This window comes from Ascaphus truei, chromosome 8 (genome assembly GCF_040206685.1).
Source record: "Ascaphus truei isolate aAscTru1 chromosome 8, aAscTru1.hap1, whole genome shotgun sequence".
NCBI classification, from domain to species: Eukaryota; Metazoa; Chordata; class Amphibia; order Anura; family Ascaphidae; genus Ascaphus; species Ascaphus truei.
The window spans coordinates 61,873,966-61,886,029 of record NC_134490.1 but is presented as its reverse complement, the minus strand read 5'-3'; the positions used below and the strand labels follow the sequence as shown (position 1 = coordinate 61,886,029).

Sequence of the window (12,064 nt, the reverse complement as noted above, 5' to 3'; positions counted from 1 at the left end):
GACATGCAAATGAGCACAGCCTGGGTTAAAGAAGTGTGTGTGGGGGGGAGGGGAGAGGGGGGGGAGAGACTGATTTCCTTCACTCATTGTCGCCCCTTGAGCCTTCTGGCTAGGGCTGCACGTGAATTGTTTAACCCACACGCCCAGTTTTGCCTGGGTGCTTACACACACACAGCTTGGCAGCACTTCTGCACAGTTTTTTTTTACAGCACATGGGGACGGAGCCCTTATTTTTTTGTTGAGTATTTGTTTTTTGCACATTTTGTTTGGGTTTTTAGCTACCTTCTCTCCCTGAGATGTCCAGAATCCAGAAGGAGAAAGACATCAAAGACCATGAAGAAGTTCATGGCCTTTTAGTTGAACCAACTCAGGGAAAGGAAAAAGGATCAGTCAGGCCCCCACTTGATCATAAGTCAAAGCACTCAAGTCACAAATGTGACTTGCGCACGGGCACACTTGGACTCTCAAAAACAAACAAAAAATCAGCTGTCTGCGAGTAGGTTTACAGCCTATGCACTTCTTTAACCCAGGCTGTTGTAAAGCTGTGTAATACGGCAGGTATAATCTTATAGCAGTCCATATAACATGGATAAGAAGTAAAGAGTGACGCATTGTGAGTGCTCATTTGCATATCATTACCAAGAATACCTGGCTGCTGTGGAAGCATTGCATGCTAAGTGATAATCGGAAAGACAGGATTGCAGACCTGTCTGAGACATGCAAATGTACCCTCAACTGGGATTTTTATTTAGCGTACGGTGAAGGGTTTTTGTCACTTTCTTTACCCACCATAACTTTTTTAATATCTGGAGTACTCCACAAATAGTACCAGCTTCCTGGGTACTACTTTCAGCATCAGCGAGGTTCAGATGAATTTACACTGCAGTATATAAAAAAAAAAACACAGACAGCAACAAATACCTTCATAGCACCAGCTTTCACCCAAGCCACACACAGAAACCAGTCATTTATAGCCAAGCCACCCACTATCTGCTCTGATAAGGACACTAGAAGCTAACATCTGTCCCCTTTATCCAACAAGGACACTCTGAGACAAACTGACTGAGAAATAGAATATGCTGTAAGGATACCACGCGAGTTCTCGCTCTGATACAGAGAGAGAAAATAAACTGACGTGTTCCCTTTGTCATTACCTACAATAATATAGTATCACCACTGAAAGATATCATTAAGAATCTGTAACCAAAGCTCACTGGAGATGAGACACTCAGAGGTTGTATTCACGGAACATCCGCCATAGCCTATAAACAACTAGCTAATCTCTATAACAGGGCGGCCAACTCCAGTCCTCAAGGGCCACCAACAGGTCAGGTTTTCAGGATATCCCTGCTTGAAAACTGGTGGCTCAGTCATTATGACTAAGCCAACCGTGCTGAAGCAAGGATATCCCTAATACATGACCTGTTAGTGGCCCTTGAGGACTGGAGTTGGCCGCCCCTGCTCTATAACGTACTTATCAGAAACACGCTAGGGAAACATCTGCTACAGGCACTTTACCTGTCACAGGAAGGAATGTGAAGTCTACATACACATATTCACAGAAACCACAATCTACACAGCACATCAAGGAACCACAGAAATCAAAGGATCATTCAGCAGCAACTCCAGCTTACGCAGTGTAAGAAATGCCCTAATATGAAGAATCTTGGGGAAATCTAATAAACCCTCCACAAAAGGATGAACCACCACAGAGACACCATAGCTGTCCCTGACACCGGAGCGCCAGATGGTCAGCACTTTCACTACCTGGACATAGTACTACAGATGTATCGATATTAGATCTAAGAGGTAACTTCAGTAGCACTCCGGAAAGGAGACGGCAACTCAAATACCCCAGTATTTTCGAGTCCAAATGTATCAATGAATTTATGACTCGCTATCAATGGGCACCTCTAATTCCTACATAACGGTGTTCCCCCCACATCTCTGGGAGATTCTACCATTGCTGGTCGTGTGGTGCATGATACCTGCATGTAACAGGAGGGCTGAGCTGTCCGCCGATGGTAGTGGGGACACAGGATCTGGTTTCTGGGGTACATTACCCACGTGGTTCTCCAGCAGTGCAGCGCCTCCATCTGCTGTAGGCTCTAGATAGGTGAAGATGATCTCCTACAGAAGAACTATCACCTCTCCCCCCCCAGTAAGATCACATACTAGGCGGGAGTATAACAACAGGAAAGGTTTATTCTCTTGGTCTGACAGTACAGGAACAAGGCATGTCTCTGCCCACTGCAGTCTCTGGAATTGTCAACTTGAGGATGGTCCCTGTACTACCACTACAGGTCAGGGCCCCTGCAACTGTCCTGGCTCTTCCCTGGCCCTCTAGCAGGACCAGAGGTATATGGTATCACTCACTCTCCCCCAAGGGGAAGAGGAACAGGGTAGGCAAAGCTCCAGGCAATCCTGTGTGATCCCTGCCTCTCTCAAGGGGGAGAGGCACTACTAAATTTGGGGCGGCACCACCCTTAAGTACAGCTAGGAGGAGGGCACCAGGCCTGTCCCATGATTGGACATGCTCAGGCCTGATGTCACCGCTTCCCTGTTTCTCAAGTGCAACACCAAGAAGGGGGAAAACCACATGTTGACTACTAGCAGCCTGATTCTAGCAGGGCTTACTGCCAGGAGTAGGGCAGGTTAGTAGCCAAAGGTGGCATGGCTACACCTACAACTCATGCTAGGGGAAGGTCTCTACAGCCCAATTCACACTTCACACTGATACCGGAGGACAATATCCTTGCCTCAGTAACCTTATCCAGGAATTAGTTAAACAGAGGACAATATCTCAGTTGCAGTACTGTATGCTAATCATCAAAACCTCATTCACAGAGGTAACAAAAGAGGGAGAGGGAGTAGGGGGTGTGATACCTTTTATTGGACCAACAAGTAGTTGAAATGTTACAAGCTTTCAAACTTTTCAGGGTCCTTCATCGGTTAATTCACAGAGGAATGTTGCTGTTATAAACCTCATGTGCTATGTATTTAAACCTCCCATCTTCAGTTTAGAAATCACATCTGATAAAGAGTCCTCTGCAGTCTTGATTATGAAAGCTGATGCATAGGGAAACCTTGTATTATTTACATATTGGTCCTTTAAAAAAAAAGGTATCCAGTAAGTATCGTACTTAAATAAGGAGATTTACAGATACATGCAAACTGTGTCAACACAAACATTTGTGACATTTCAGTGTGCGTCAGCCTTTCGAGTACCTATCAATATGTATCAGCTTATTTCCGGATTCGACGTATTGCTCTCCATTGTCTGCTATGATTAGTTACTACTTTGTAACAATAACAGTCTGCTTCTAGTGTAAGAAAGTGCTGGTGATATGTTTGGCTAATAGGAGGACTTTTCCTTTATGCACAGCGATTTCCCCCTTCACTACTAACACTGCCCTTCCAAAAAGGAGCATGCTGTAATGTGAAGCTATAATTAATATGCATGCAAGCTTCCAATCAGCAAGATTTTGTTGCAGTAATAGTTGAGTTATAACCCAGCTCCCAATGTACACTACAAATCCCTACTCATCTTCAGGCACCAATGGAAAAACCTGTGGGTAAGGACAGTTTTGTTTATTACAGTCAAGCAATATAAAAATATATTGCAATACAAAAAAATAATAAACAATATCATGATATCAAGCACCATGATTTCCTGGGCATTTCAGCTGCTTTAGTTCCTACTGTATGTCTTCTTGTTATCTGTGTATGCACTTAGTTATCCCTACATTATTATTGCAGAGATATAGAGTACTAATATGAAAAACGTGTATATCCAAAAAACAAAACAAAAAAACTACTGGTGGCATTATTGATAGTGATAAAAATAACCTCTGAGGGCCCTAAATAAAGGGGTGAATATAGTGAAGAAAAAGAGATAACCGCCAATTGGCGAGTAATCACTCAGTGAATAGAAGTGACAAGTGTAAGTCCAGGGGAAAAATATCTTCTGACCCGCAAAAAAGATTATCAAATAGTCACACCTGGTCTGCAGCTCCTTGTAATGGTTGGCTCCACAACAGATTTCGATTGGTATTGGTTGATTTATTCTATGACGAGTACAGAAAACCACTGTTCGAGCTATAAAATGTCCTCTTGGAAATAAGTATCCAGGATAGAGAGAGGAAAACCCCAAAAGGTTGCACACTAAATAAAGAAGAATGAGTAGTATATATTGTGAAAAATGATTCAATTCTAAAATATAACTTTGAATATATGAATGGCCAGGTCCCCCTGGGCCCCCCCTTATCTCCGCTGCGGCCGGGGAGACTGCGGTTAGTCAGGGAGGCTGCGGGGGGAGTGCGAGCAGTGTCGGTAGCGCTGCGGCAGATGGCAGTGTGGCGAGCGGGTCGCCGGAGCTCCACCATCTTGTATATCTGCGTGCATGCGCAGTGCGAGGTTCGCGCATGCGCAGGAGGAAATGTGGCGGCCATTATAGAGAGGCTCAGGGACTACATGTCCCATGAGCCTTAGGGATGCTACCACATGGCGCGCAAGAGTCAATAGGGCTGCAGCAATCCCCTGCTCCTGAAAGTGATACATTTGGTGCGCTGAGATCACTCTCTCAGTCGGAAGGGGGAGCAGAAGGGGGAGCAGAACAGAGAAGGTAAAGTCCAGGGAGCTGTGCTTCCCTGGACTAGGCCTAGGTTGCCCCCTTAGGCCCAGGTAGGCCCTGAGTCCCTACCAGCTTGTGGGTACGTTAGGGAAAGGCCCCATCAGGTAGGGACCCTTTCCATATTAGGCTTATATAGGGTCAGGGACACAGCCAAGATGCCAAGCAGTACTTGTGGCCTGTGGTCGGGGATCAGACCACCACCGCAAGATAAAGACACTTTAGGTGGAATGCTCCAGCAGGAGTCCACCCCATACAGAGACGGACACCGACTATGTGAGACTGATCCTATCACCAGCCAGCGGTACCCGGGTGCTGGAGCGCCTGGCAGGTACCACCTAAGTGCACCAACGATTCACACACATTCTGTGGGTAGCGCTACCACACACTTTTGGGTGGGTTTGCCTCCTGTGGACACCGGGTGGTTCGGTGCCCACGGCACCTCAGTACATTGGGGAGGCATCTCACCAGGGTGTGGACACGGTGATTGGACAGTGGGATATTGTGTGGGTAAGGACGTGTGTGGCCTGTATAGTACTGTGGTTATCAGTTATATGTTAGTAAAGCCGTTTATATATAGTGGTGTGTGTTTCATTGTATTCCTGTTATCCAGCAGTGCTAGGATCCCTCACAGGTGGAGGCACTGTCACCAGAAATAATTAGGTACACCCCAGGCTCCCTGCAGCGGAGGATCAGGCCTCCTGTGAACCTATCAGGTAATGCACGACACATAGTTACCCTAGACACGGGGGAAAGGGGGCTACATATGTAGTCTTAAAAATATATCAGCATGACGAGTGAACACATACTGCATAGAGTGTGTAATTCACATCTTATACTCTAAGTACAACAAAATAGATCTGCCATAAGGGGGCGGTACTAGAGTAGTCCCTTCATTTGTGGAAAAAGTGGCTAAATACCAAAGCGGATATGAGATTGGGTTGAACACAGTATGATAAAAAAAAAGCTTTTCTTTAAACGAGACCCCAGGCTCAATCTGTTGCAGAATTGGCTACATGGGAATGACACACTATGTAGTAACAGTACACTAGTCATGCTGAATATATATATATATATATATATATATATATATATATAATAATTAAACAAATACTATATATATATATTTATATTTTAGGATCTAATAATTTTTCACATTATATACTGTATTAATTATCCTTCCGTATTTAGTGGTAACAAAGAAGGAGGGAGAGAGAGTTGGGGGTATGATACTTTTTATTGGACCAACAAGTAGTTGATATATTACAAGCTTTCAAACCTCCCAGGGTCCTTCATCGGGTATGACAGAAATACAGAAAAACAATATAATACACAGAGGGATATCTGGTTGATATTCTTTATTTAGTGTGCAAAGTTTTGGGTGTCTTCTCTCTGTCCTGGTTACTGTTCCCTTATTACCCCTATTAGCACCATTACCTCTATTTTTGGGCGGAGGGCGGGTTTCTGTATTTCCCACTTTTCTGCTTTCCACTCTTAGAAATAAGGTAACAAAGTAATAATAAAGAGTCAGAAATATTTTTTTTACGCTACAAATATCTAAGGATGGGCAGGTTTGTGGGCTCAAAACCTGAACTTTGCAAACTCCGGAAATAAAAACTTTCTTATTCGAGTAAAATTCAAAACCTAAACCTGAGGCTCAACTTAAGATTTTTTTTTAAATTTGGTTATTTTTCCTATTAAACGGCTCCAACTATTGGAGATCACCCCCCCCCACCCATAAATTCTGTGAAAATCTTCAGCCAAACGTAACGTTTGAGTTTTTTCTATATATTTTTTTTTTACAAAACGAGAACGAATTGAGTTCTGACAAAACATTTTTTAAAACCCAAAACGTGAGTAAAAGCGCCCACTCTCACAAATATGTATGTATGTGTAGCTACTATTATACAGCGTCATTAATGTACATAGCGCCTCACAGCAGTAATACATGTAACAATCATATACATAACAAATAATACAAATAACACATCATGAGGAGAAGCGCTTCAGACACCAAAGTAACATTTAGGAAAAGGAGTCCCTGCCCCAAAGAGCTTACAGTCTCATGGATGAAATTAAGAATCCCATTGCCCTGCAATTTGTATCAATCACAACTTTTACTATGAATGTCTTTGTTTAATAACAGCTTAGAAGTACCATTAATAACTAAGCATGTTGTACCTCCGCTCTGAAACGGATCATACTAAATGTTGTATACAACTTGTTTTGTCATCCATTTCTTATATGTATATGTGACATAAAAGAACAAGTAAACTGCTACTCTTTATTTTTTCCTATAAGCCCTTTTGTCATTTGCTTGAAACCGTGTCTTGTATAACCTACTACAGTATAATGATTTTTCCACTTACTGTAGAAGTCATGTTCTACTCACTCTATCTCAACTTATTTAGAATGGCAGACATGATTTGTAGGGAAATGTGTTATCTTGTTTCCATCAAACTGCAAATGGATGGGTATTCTTCAAAATTACAGCCTGTCTGACAAGTGGTGGTATAGTTGTGCTTTTAACTGAAATACTATTGATTTCAGAGTGTTTTTTTCCAATGGAGAAAACCTGAAACAAAATATTATCTTAAATTGTTTTGTAGATCTACTAAGATTATTGTACTCTATGCTCTTACTGACCTTCAATCATATATTTATTCCCAATGCATTTTGAATTCTTAATGTGGTATATAATGTATAATTCTTATTTATTTCTAGCAGTGTCAGAATGCTGCACATCATACACAGAATCACGAGGACATTTTTGGTTACATACTGTACTACAGAATATACTGGTGTTTCTATAGTTCAACATTATTTTAACGGAAGTATTCTGCATGGTTACATCCATATGATATTACTGCACAAAGAACACTATTATGTTATCTGCTCCATTGGCTATGTTTATCTTATGAGAAACCACAATGTATTGCCATAGTCCCAGGTATGTAGCGGTTTTCCTTATAAACATCCCATTTATTAAACTGTGCAATCAGCTCTGCCTGTGCTAGTGCTGCTCATTTTAAAGCACAAATTCTGCTTTCCTTTAAAAAAATAAATAATGTTTGAAGCCGAGACTGCGTTCCTTTAAGCTCCGGGTACCTCTGCTTCCCTGGATTCTTACCTCTGTAGCGGGTGCGGGTAGCAGCTCCGGCTGGGCTGTGTGTGGAGAACATAATGGTGGATTAAATGTCCCGCATCACATGGGCCAATAGGAGACCGTGAGATCATCTCTTGCGGCTTCCTATAGGCCTTCGTTATCAGGACATTTAAACCTCCGGAGCTGCTACCGGCACCCAATACACAGAGGTAAATATCTCAGAGAGCAGGGGGTCCCTGGAGCTGAAATTAACGCGGCTCAGCTCCCAGTGATTACAAAAAACAACATCTGTGTCTCGGCCTGCGCGGGCGCGTGCCTCGGCCTGCCCGGGCGCGTGCCTCGGCCTGCCCGGGCGCGTGCCTCGGCCTGCCCGGGCGCGTGCCTCGGCCTGCCCGGGCGCGTGCCTCGGCCTGCCCGGGCGCGTGCCTCGGCCTGCCCGGGCGCGTGCCTCGGCCTGCCCGGGCGCGTGCCTCGGCCTGCCCGGGCGCGTGCCTCGGCCTGCCCGGGCGCGTGCCTCGGCCTGCGCGGGCGCGTGCCTCGGCCTGCCCGGGCGCGTGCCTCGGCCTGCCCGGGCGCGTGCCTCGGCCTGCCCGGGCGCGTGCCTCGGCCTGCCCGGGCGCGTGCCTCGGCCTGCCCGGGCGCGTGCCTCGGCCTGCCCGGGCGCGTGCCTCGGCCTGCCCGGGCGCGTGCCTCGGCCTGCCCGGGCGCGTGCCTCGGCCTGCCCGGGCGCGTGCCTCGGCCTGCCCGGGCGCGTGCCTCGGCCTGCCCGGGCGCGTGCCTCGGCCTGCGCGGGCGCGTGCCTCGGTCTGCGCGGGCGCGTGCCTCGGTCTGCGCGGGCGCGTGCCTCGGTCTGCGCGGGCGCGTGCCTCGGCCTGCGCGGGCGCGTGCCTCGGCCTGCGCGGGCGCGTGCCTCGTCTGCGCGGGCGCGTGCCTCGGTCTGCGCGGGCGCGTGCCTCGGCCTGCGCGGGCGCGTGCCTCGGCCTGCGCGGGCGCGTGCCTCGGCCTGCGCGGGCGCGTGCCTCGGCCTGCGCGGGCGCGTGCCTCGGTCTGCGCGGGCACGTGCCTCGGTCTGCGCAAGCGTGTGTCTCGGTCTGTGCGGGCGCGTGCCTCGGCCTGCGCGGGCGCGTGCCTCGGTCTGTGCGGGCACGTGCCTCGGTCTGCGCGGGCGTGTGTCTCGGTCTGTGAGGGCGCGTGCCTCGGTCTGCGCGGGCGCGTGCCTCGGTCTGCGCGGGCGTGTGTCTCGGTCTGTGCGGGCGTGTGTCTCGGTCTGTGCGGGCGCGTGCCTCGGTCTGCGCGGGCGTGTGTCTCGGTCTGCGCGGGCGTGTGTCTCGGTCTGTGCGGGCATGTGTCTCGGTCTGTGCGGGCATGTGCCTCGGTCTGTGCGGGCACGTGCCTCGGTCTGCGCGGGCGTGTGTCTCTGTCCGCATGTTTTACACGCAGTGAGTATCTGTGACACACACTATGACACATTCTCTGAGTCTCTGAGAATTTTCACATCTTAGGGAAGACTTATTTCATCTCATTTTTTAGCGGGAGTGGGAACAAAACGCCAACCTTTACACGGGAGTAAAACATGATTAATGTGACATTTGCTTTAGAAAACAATGAATAATGTCATATGTTAGCGAGCGCTGCCTTAGCTTAATGACTTGTTAACAAAGCTAACAACAACCTATAGTGAATCTGGCCCATACTATCTTAATAGTGTATAATTAGTATTGGATTTGTGCAACATGTTCAATCGCAGCCACAGTAGTAATAAACACCATGAAAATATTAACTAATGTGCACTCACGTGGTAGACGGAGTCATGATACAGCCGCCTTTGTCAGTTGATCCTCGGCAGTTACAGCCTCTTTCCAGTGTGTCATGATTCATCCCAAAGTTGTGGCCAAGTTCATGTGCCAGTGTTACAGCTGCACCAAGAGGATTATCCGAGTGGTCCTTTAAAAATAAGGAAAAAGTTATGCCGTCTCCACTTGGCTGCAACGTACAGTATGACTGTCCTTTGTAGGATTTCTGCACAATGTGATTAAAAGATCAAATAGATGGACCCCCGGGATTTAACCACGCCCTGATATACCATTATTATGGCTCTGCTGATGCTTCTAGTGACAATTCCAGAGCCCGGCTACATTGAAACTCACACTCCCCTACCTTACCTTTCAACTAAGCCATCATCAAGAATCAACACAAAGCAATCCTTGTTTTAAGTGGCGGAATAGCTTTTTGATGAGTTTTCTCAAATACTGTTTCTGCTTCATTTCCCAAATGCAGACAGCATTGATGGCACATTTGGACCTTTCTGCATCAATAAGTTGCAAAAGATTACTAGTACTGGATACTCATTCGGGTAACCCATTGCTTTCCAAAGGGTGCAAGAAATGACAGTTCAGTATCTTCTTTCAGTAACGAGTTAAGCAGATTGTGATGTTTTTCCCATCACTGATTGATGCATTGGTTTAATTTATCATCCAAATCCATATACACAGCCGTTTACATCATCAAGACACATTTAACCCACAAAGCTTTTCTCGGTACTTTCCCCAAAGGAAAATCATGTTGAAAACCTAGCACTATATATCCTCACAATCTCTTCCCTTTTACTACACATACTTACTTTTGTGTGTCCCCGTGGGTTTGTGAGGGTACTGTAAGGGTTTGTAATATTTCATTGGCATTGTGAGGGTTTCCAATTGCTTTCTGGACATGGAAACTTGTAACTCAGCAAAACAATAATGAATGCATTAGAAATACCACAATCCCATTTTTTTTTTGTTTTAATGTTACAATGATTCTCTAAACATGTAGCATTATGTTGGAAAGGTTATTAGAAGGAAACAAATACATTCTGTAGTGAAAGCCAGTAGGAAATAACAATGTAACCAAACAGGAAATGAGGTGCCATTATATTTAACAAGCAATCTGACAATAATTGGTGTCAAGTGAACTGTAGATCAGTGGTGCTTAACTCCAGTCCTCAAGACCCCCCAAACAGGTCCGATATTGAGTATATCCCAGCTTCAGCACAGGTGGCTCAATCAGTCCCTGCTTCAACACAGGTGGCTCAATCAGAGGCTCAGTCTTTGACTGAGCCACCTGTGATGGAGGTGGGATAGGCTTAAAACCTGACGGGGGGCTTGAGGACTGGAGTTGTGTATTCCTACTATAGATCACGCCGTGATATTTTGACTTCAGCAGTGGTCAGGAACATGAGATTAGTGGCGCAGAAGCAGCAGGTTGGCCAAGGGTAAATGTACTTAGAAATTCCTGACGAAACAAAAATCAACACAACCTTTTTTTTTGTCATTGGTGAAATCTAAAAATAAATAAATATTGTTATAAACAGATACAATAAGATTATTTATCCTAGCCACCCTTTCTAGCCACCCACTTAGCCCCTGAACTTGCACATGGCTTTGCAAATGATGAACGTTTTGAGCAACAATGTGCAAGCCAAGACATGTTGAACCTAGTGGTAGTATAGTAATCGCATTCAGTATTTCAATATCTATGAATGCAATATTCTTAAGGTTTGGTAAAGAATGAGCCACCAACATAAATTCAGTATAGACAAAACATTAATACTAAAAAATAATAATAATTTGAAGTCAATTTTGTATTAAATATATTCGACCACAGATCCTTGTTAACTAATGTGAATTATTTGTACTTCAGCTGTCTTTAAGCTCACTGATTGCTGTTCTCTGTTTTAGGGGTGCTCAATGCTAGTCCTCAGCCCCTCCTTCCCCCCAAACAAGTCAGGTTTTCAGGATATCCCTACTTCAGCACAGGTGGCTCAATCAGTCCCTGCTTCAGCACAGGTAGCTCAATCAGCCGTTTTACAATGTACGGTCTCATTTTTCTCAAAGTTTTTTTTGTTTTTTTACAGCAATCTTGTTCTGGTGGTTTCTTTATAGATAATAATGACATAGTATTGGACCTGACTATTTCAGTTGGCATTATCTGAGGAAGGTGGCTGCGTCCCTGAAAATTAATATTTCTGTCTGCTTGAAGCATGCAGAAAAACGTCAGCATTTGTTTTGCAACGCAATCTGTGCACCTCCATCTTTTCTTGCTGGGCTATTTCAGTTTGTGGCTTCAGTCATGGGATAAATCAATTTGGAGGCTAAGTAGGAAACCCCAAAACATTTGTTTTTATCATTTAATAGTCATTTATAATCTGCATCTAGTATCATGGTATTGCCCTTTGTCACAAGTGTCAAAATGACATTTGGGGATTGGTTGTATAAAGCAACAGGAATTATCTATTTATTTATTTTTTACGACTTTTCCCTAGGTTTCGCCAAAATTGCTTGAAAATAAGA

General features: G+C 45.4%; 1 protein-coding gene across 1 annotated transcript in view; it reads right to left on the bottom strand.

Moving 5' to 3' along the window:
* Window positions 1-12,064, bottom strand: part of ADAM12 (ADAM metallopeptidase domain 12) — a 350,504-nt gene that overhangs the window by 91,094 nt on the left and 247,346 nt on the right. Inside the window, exon 11 of the mRNA XM_075612257.1 lies at window positions 9,532-9,680. Coding sequence (XP_075468372.1) covers window positions 9,532-9,680 — 149 coding nt within the window. The remainder of the gene's footprint in view (window positions 1-9,531; window positions 9,681-12,064) is intronic.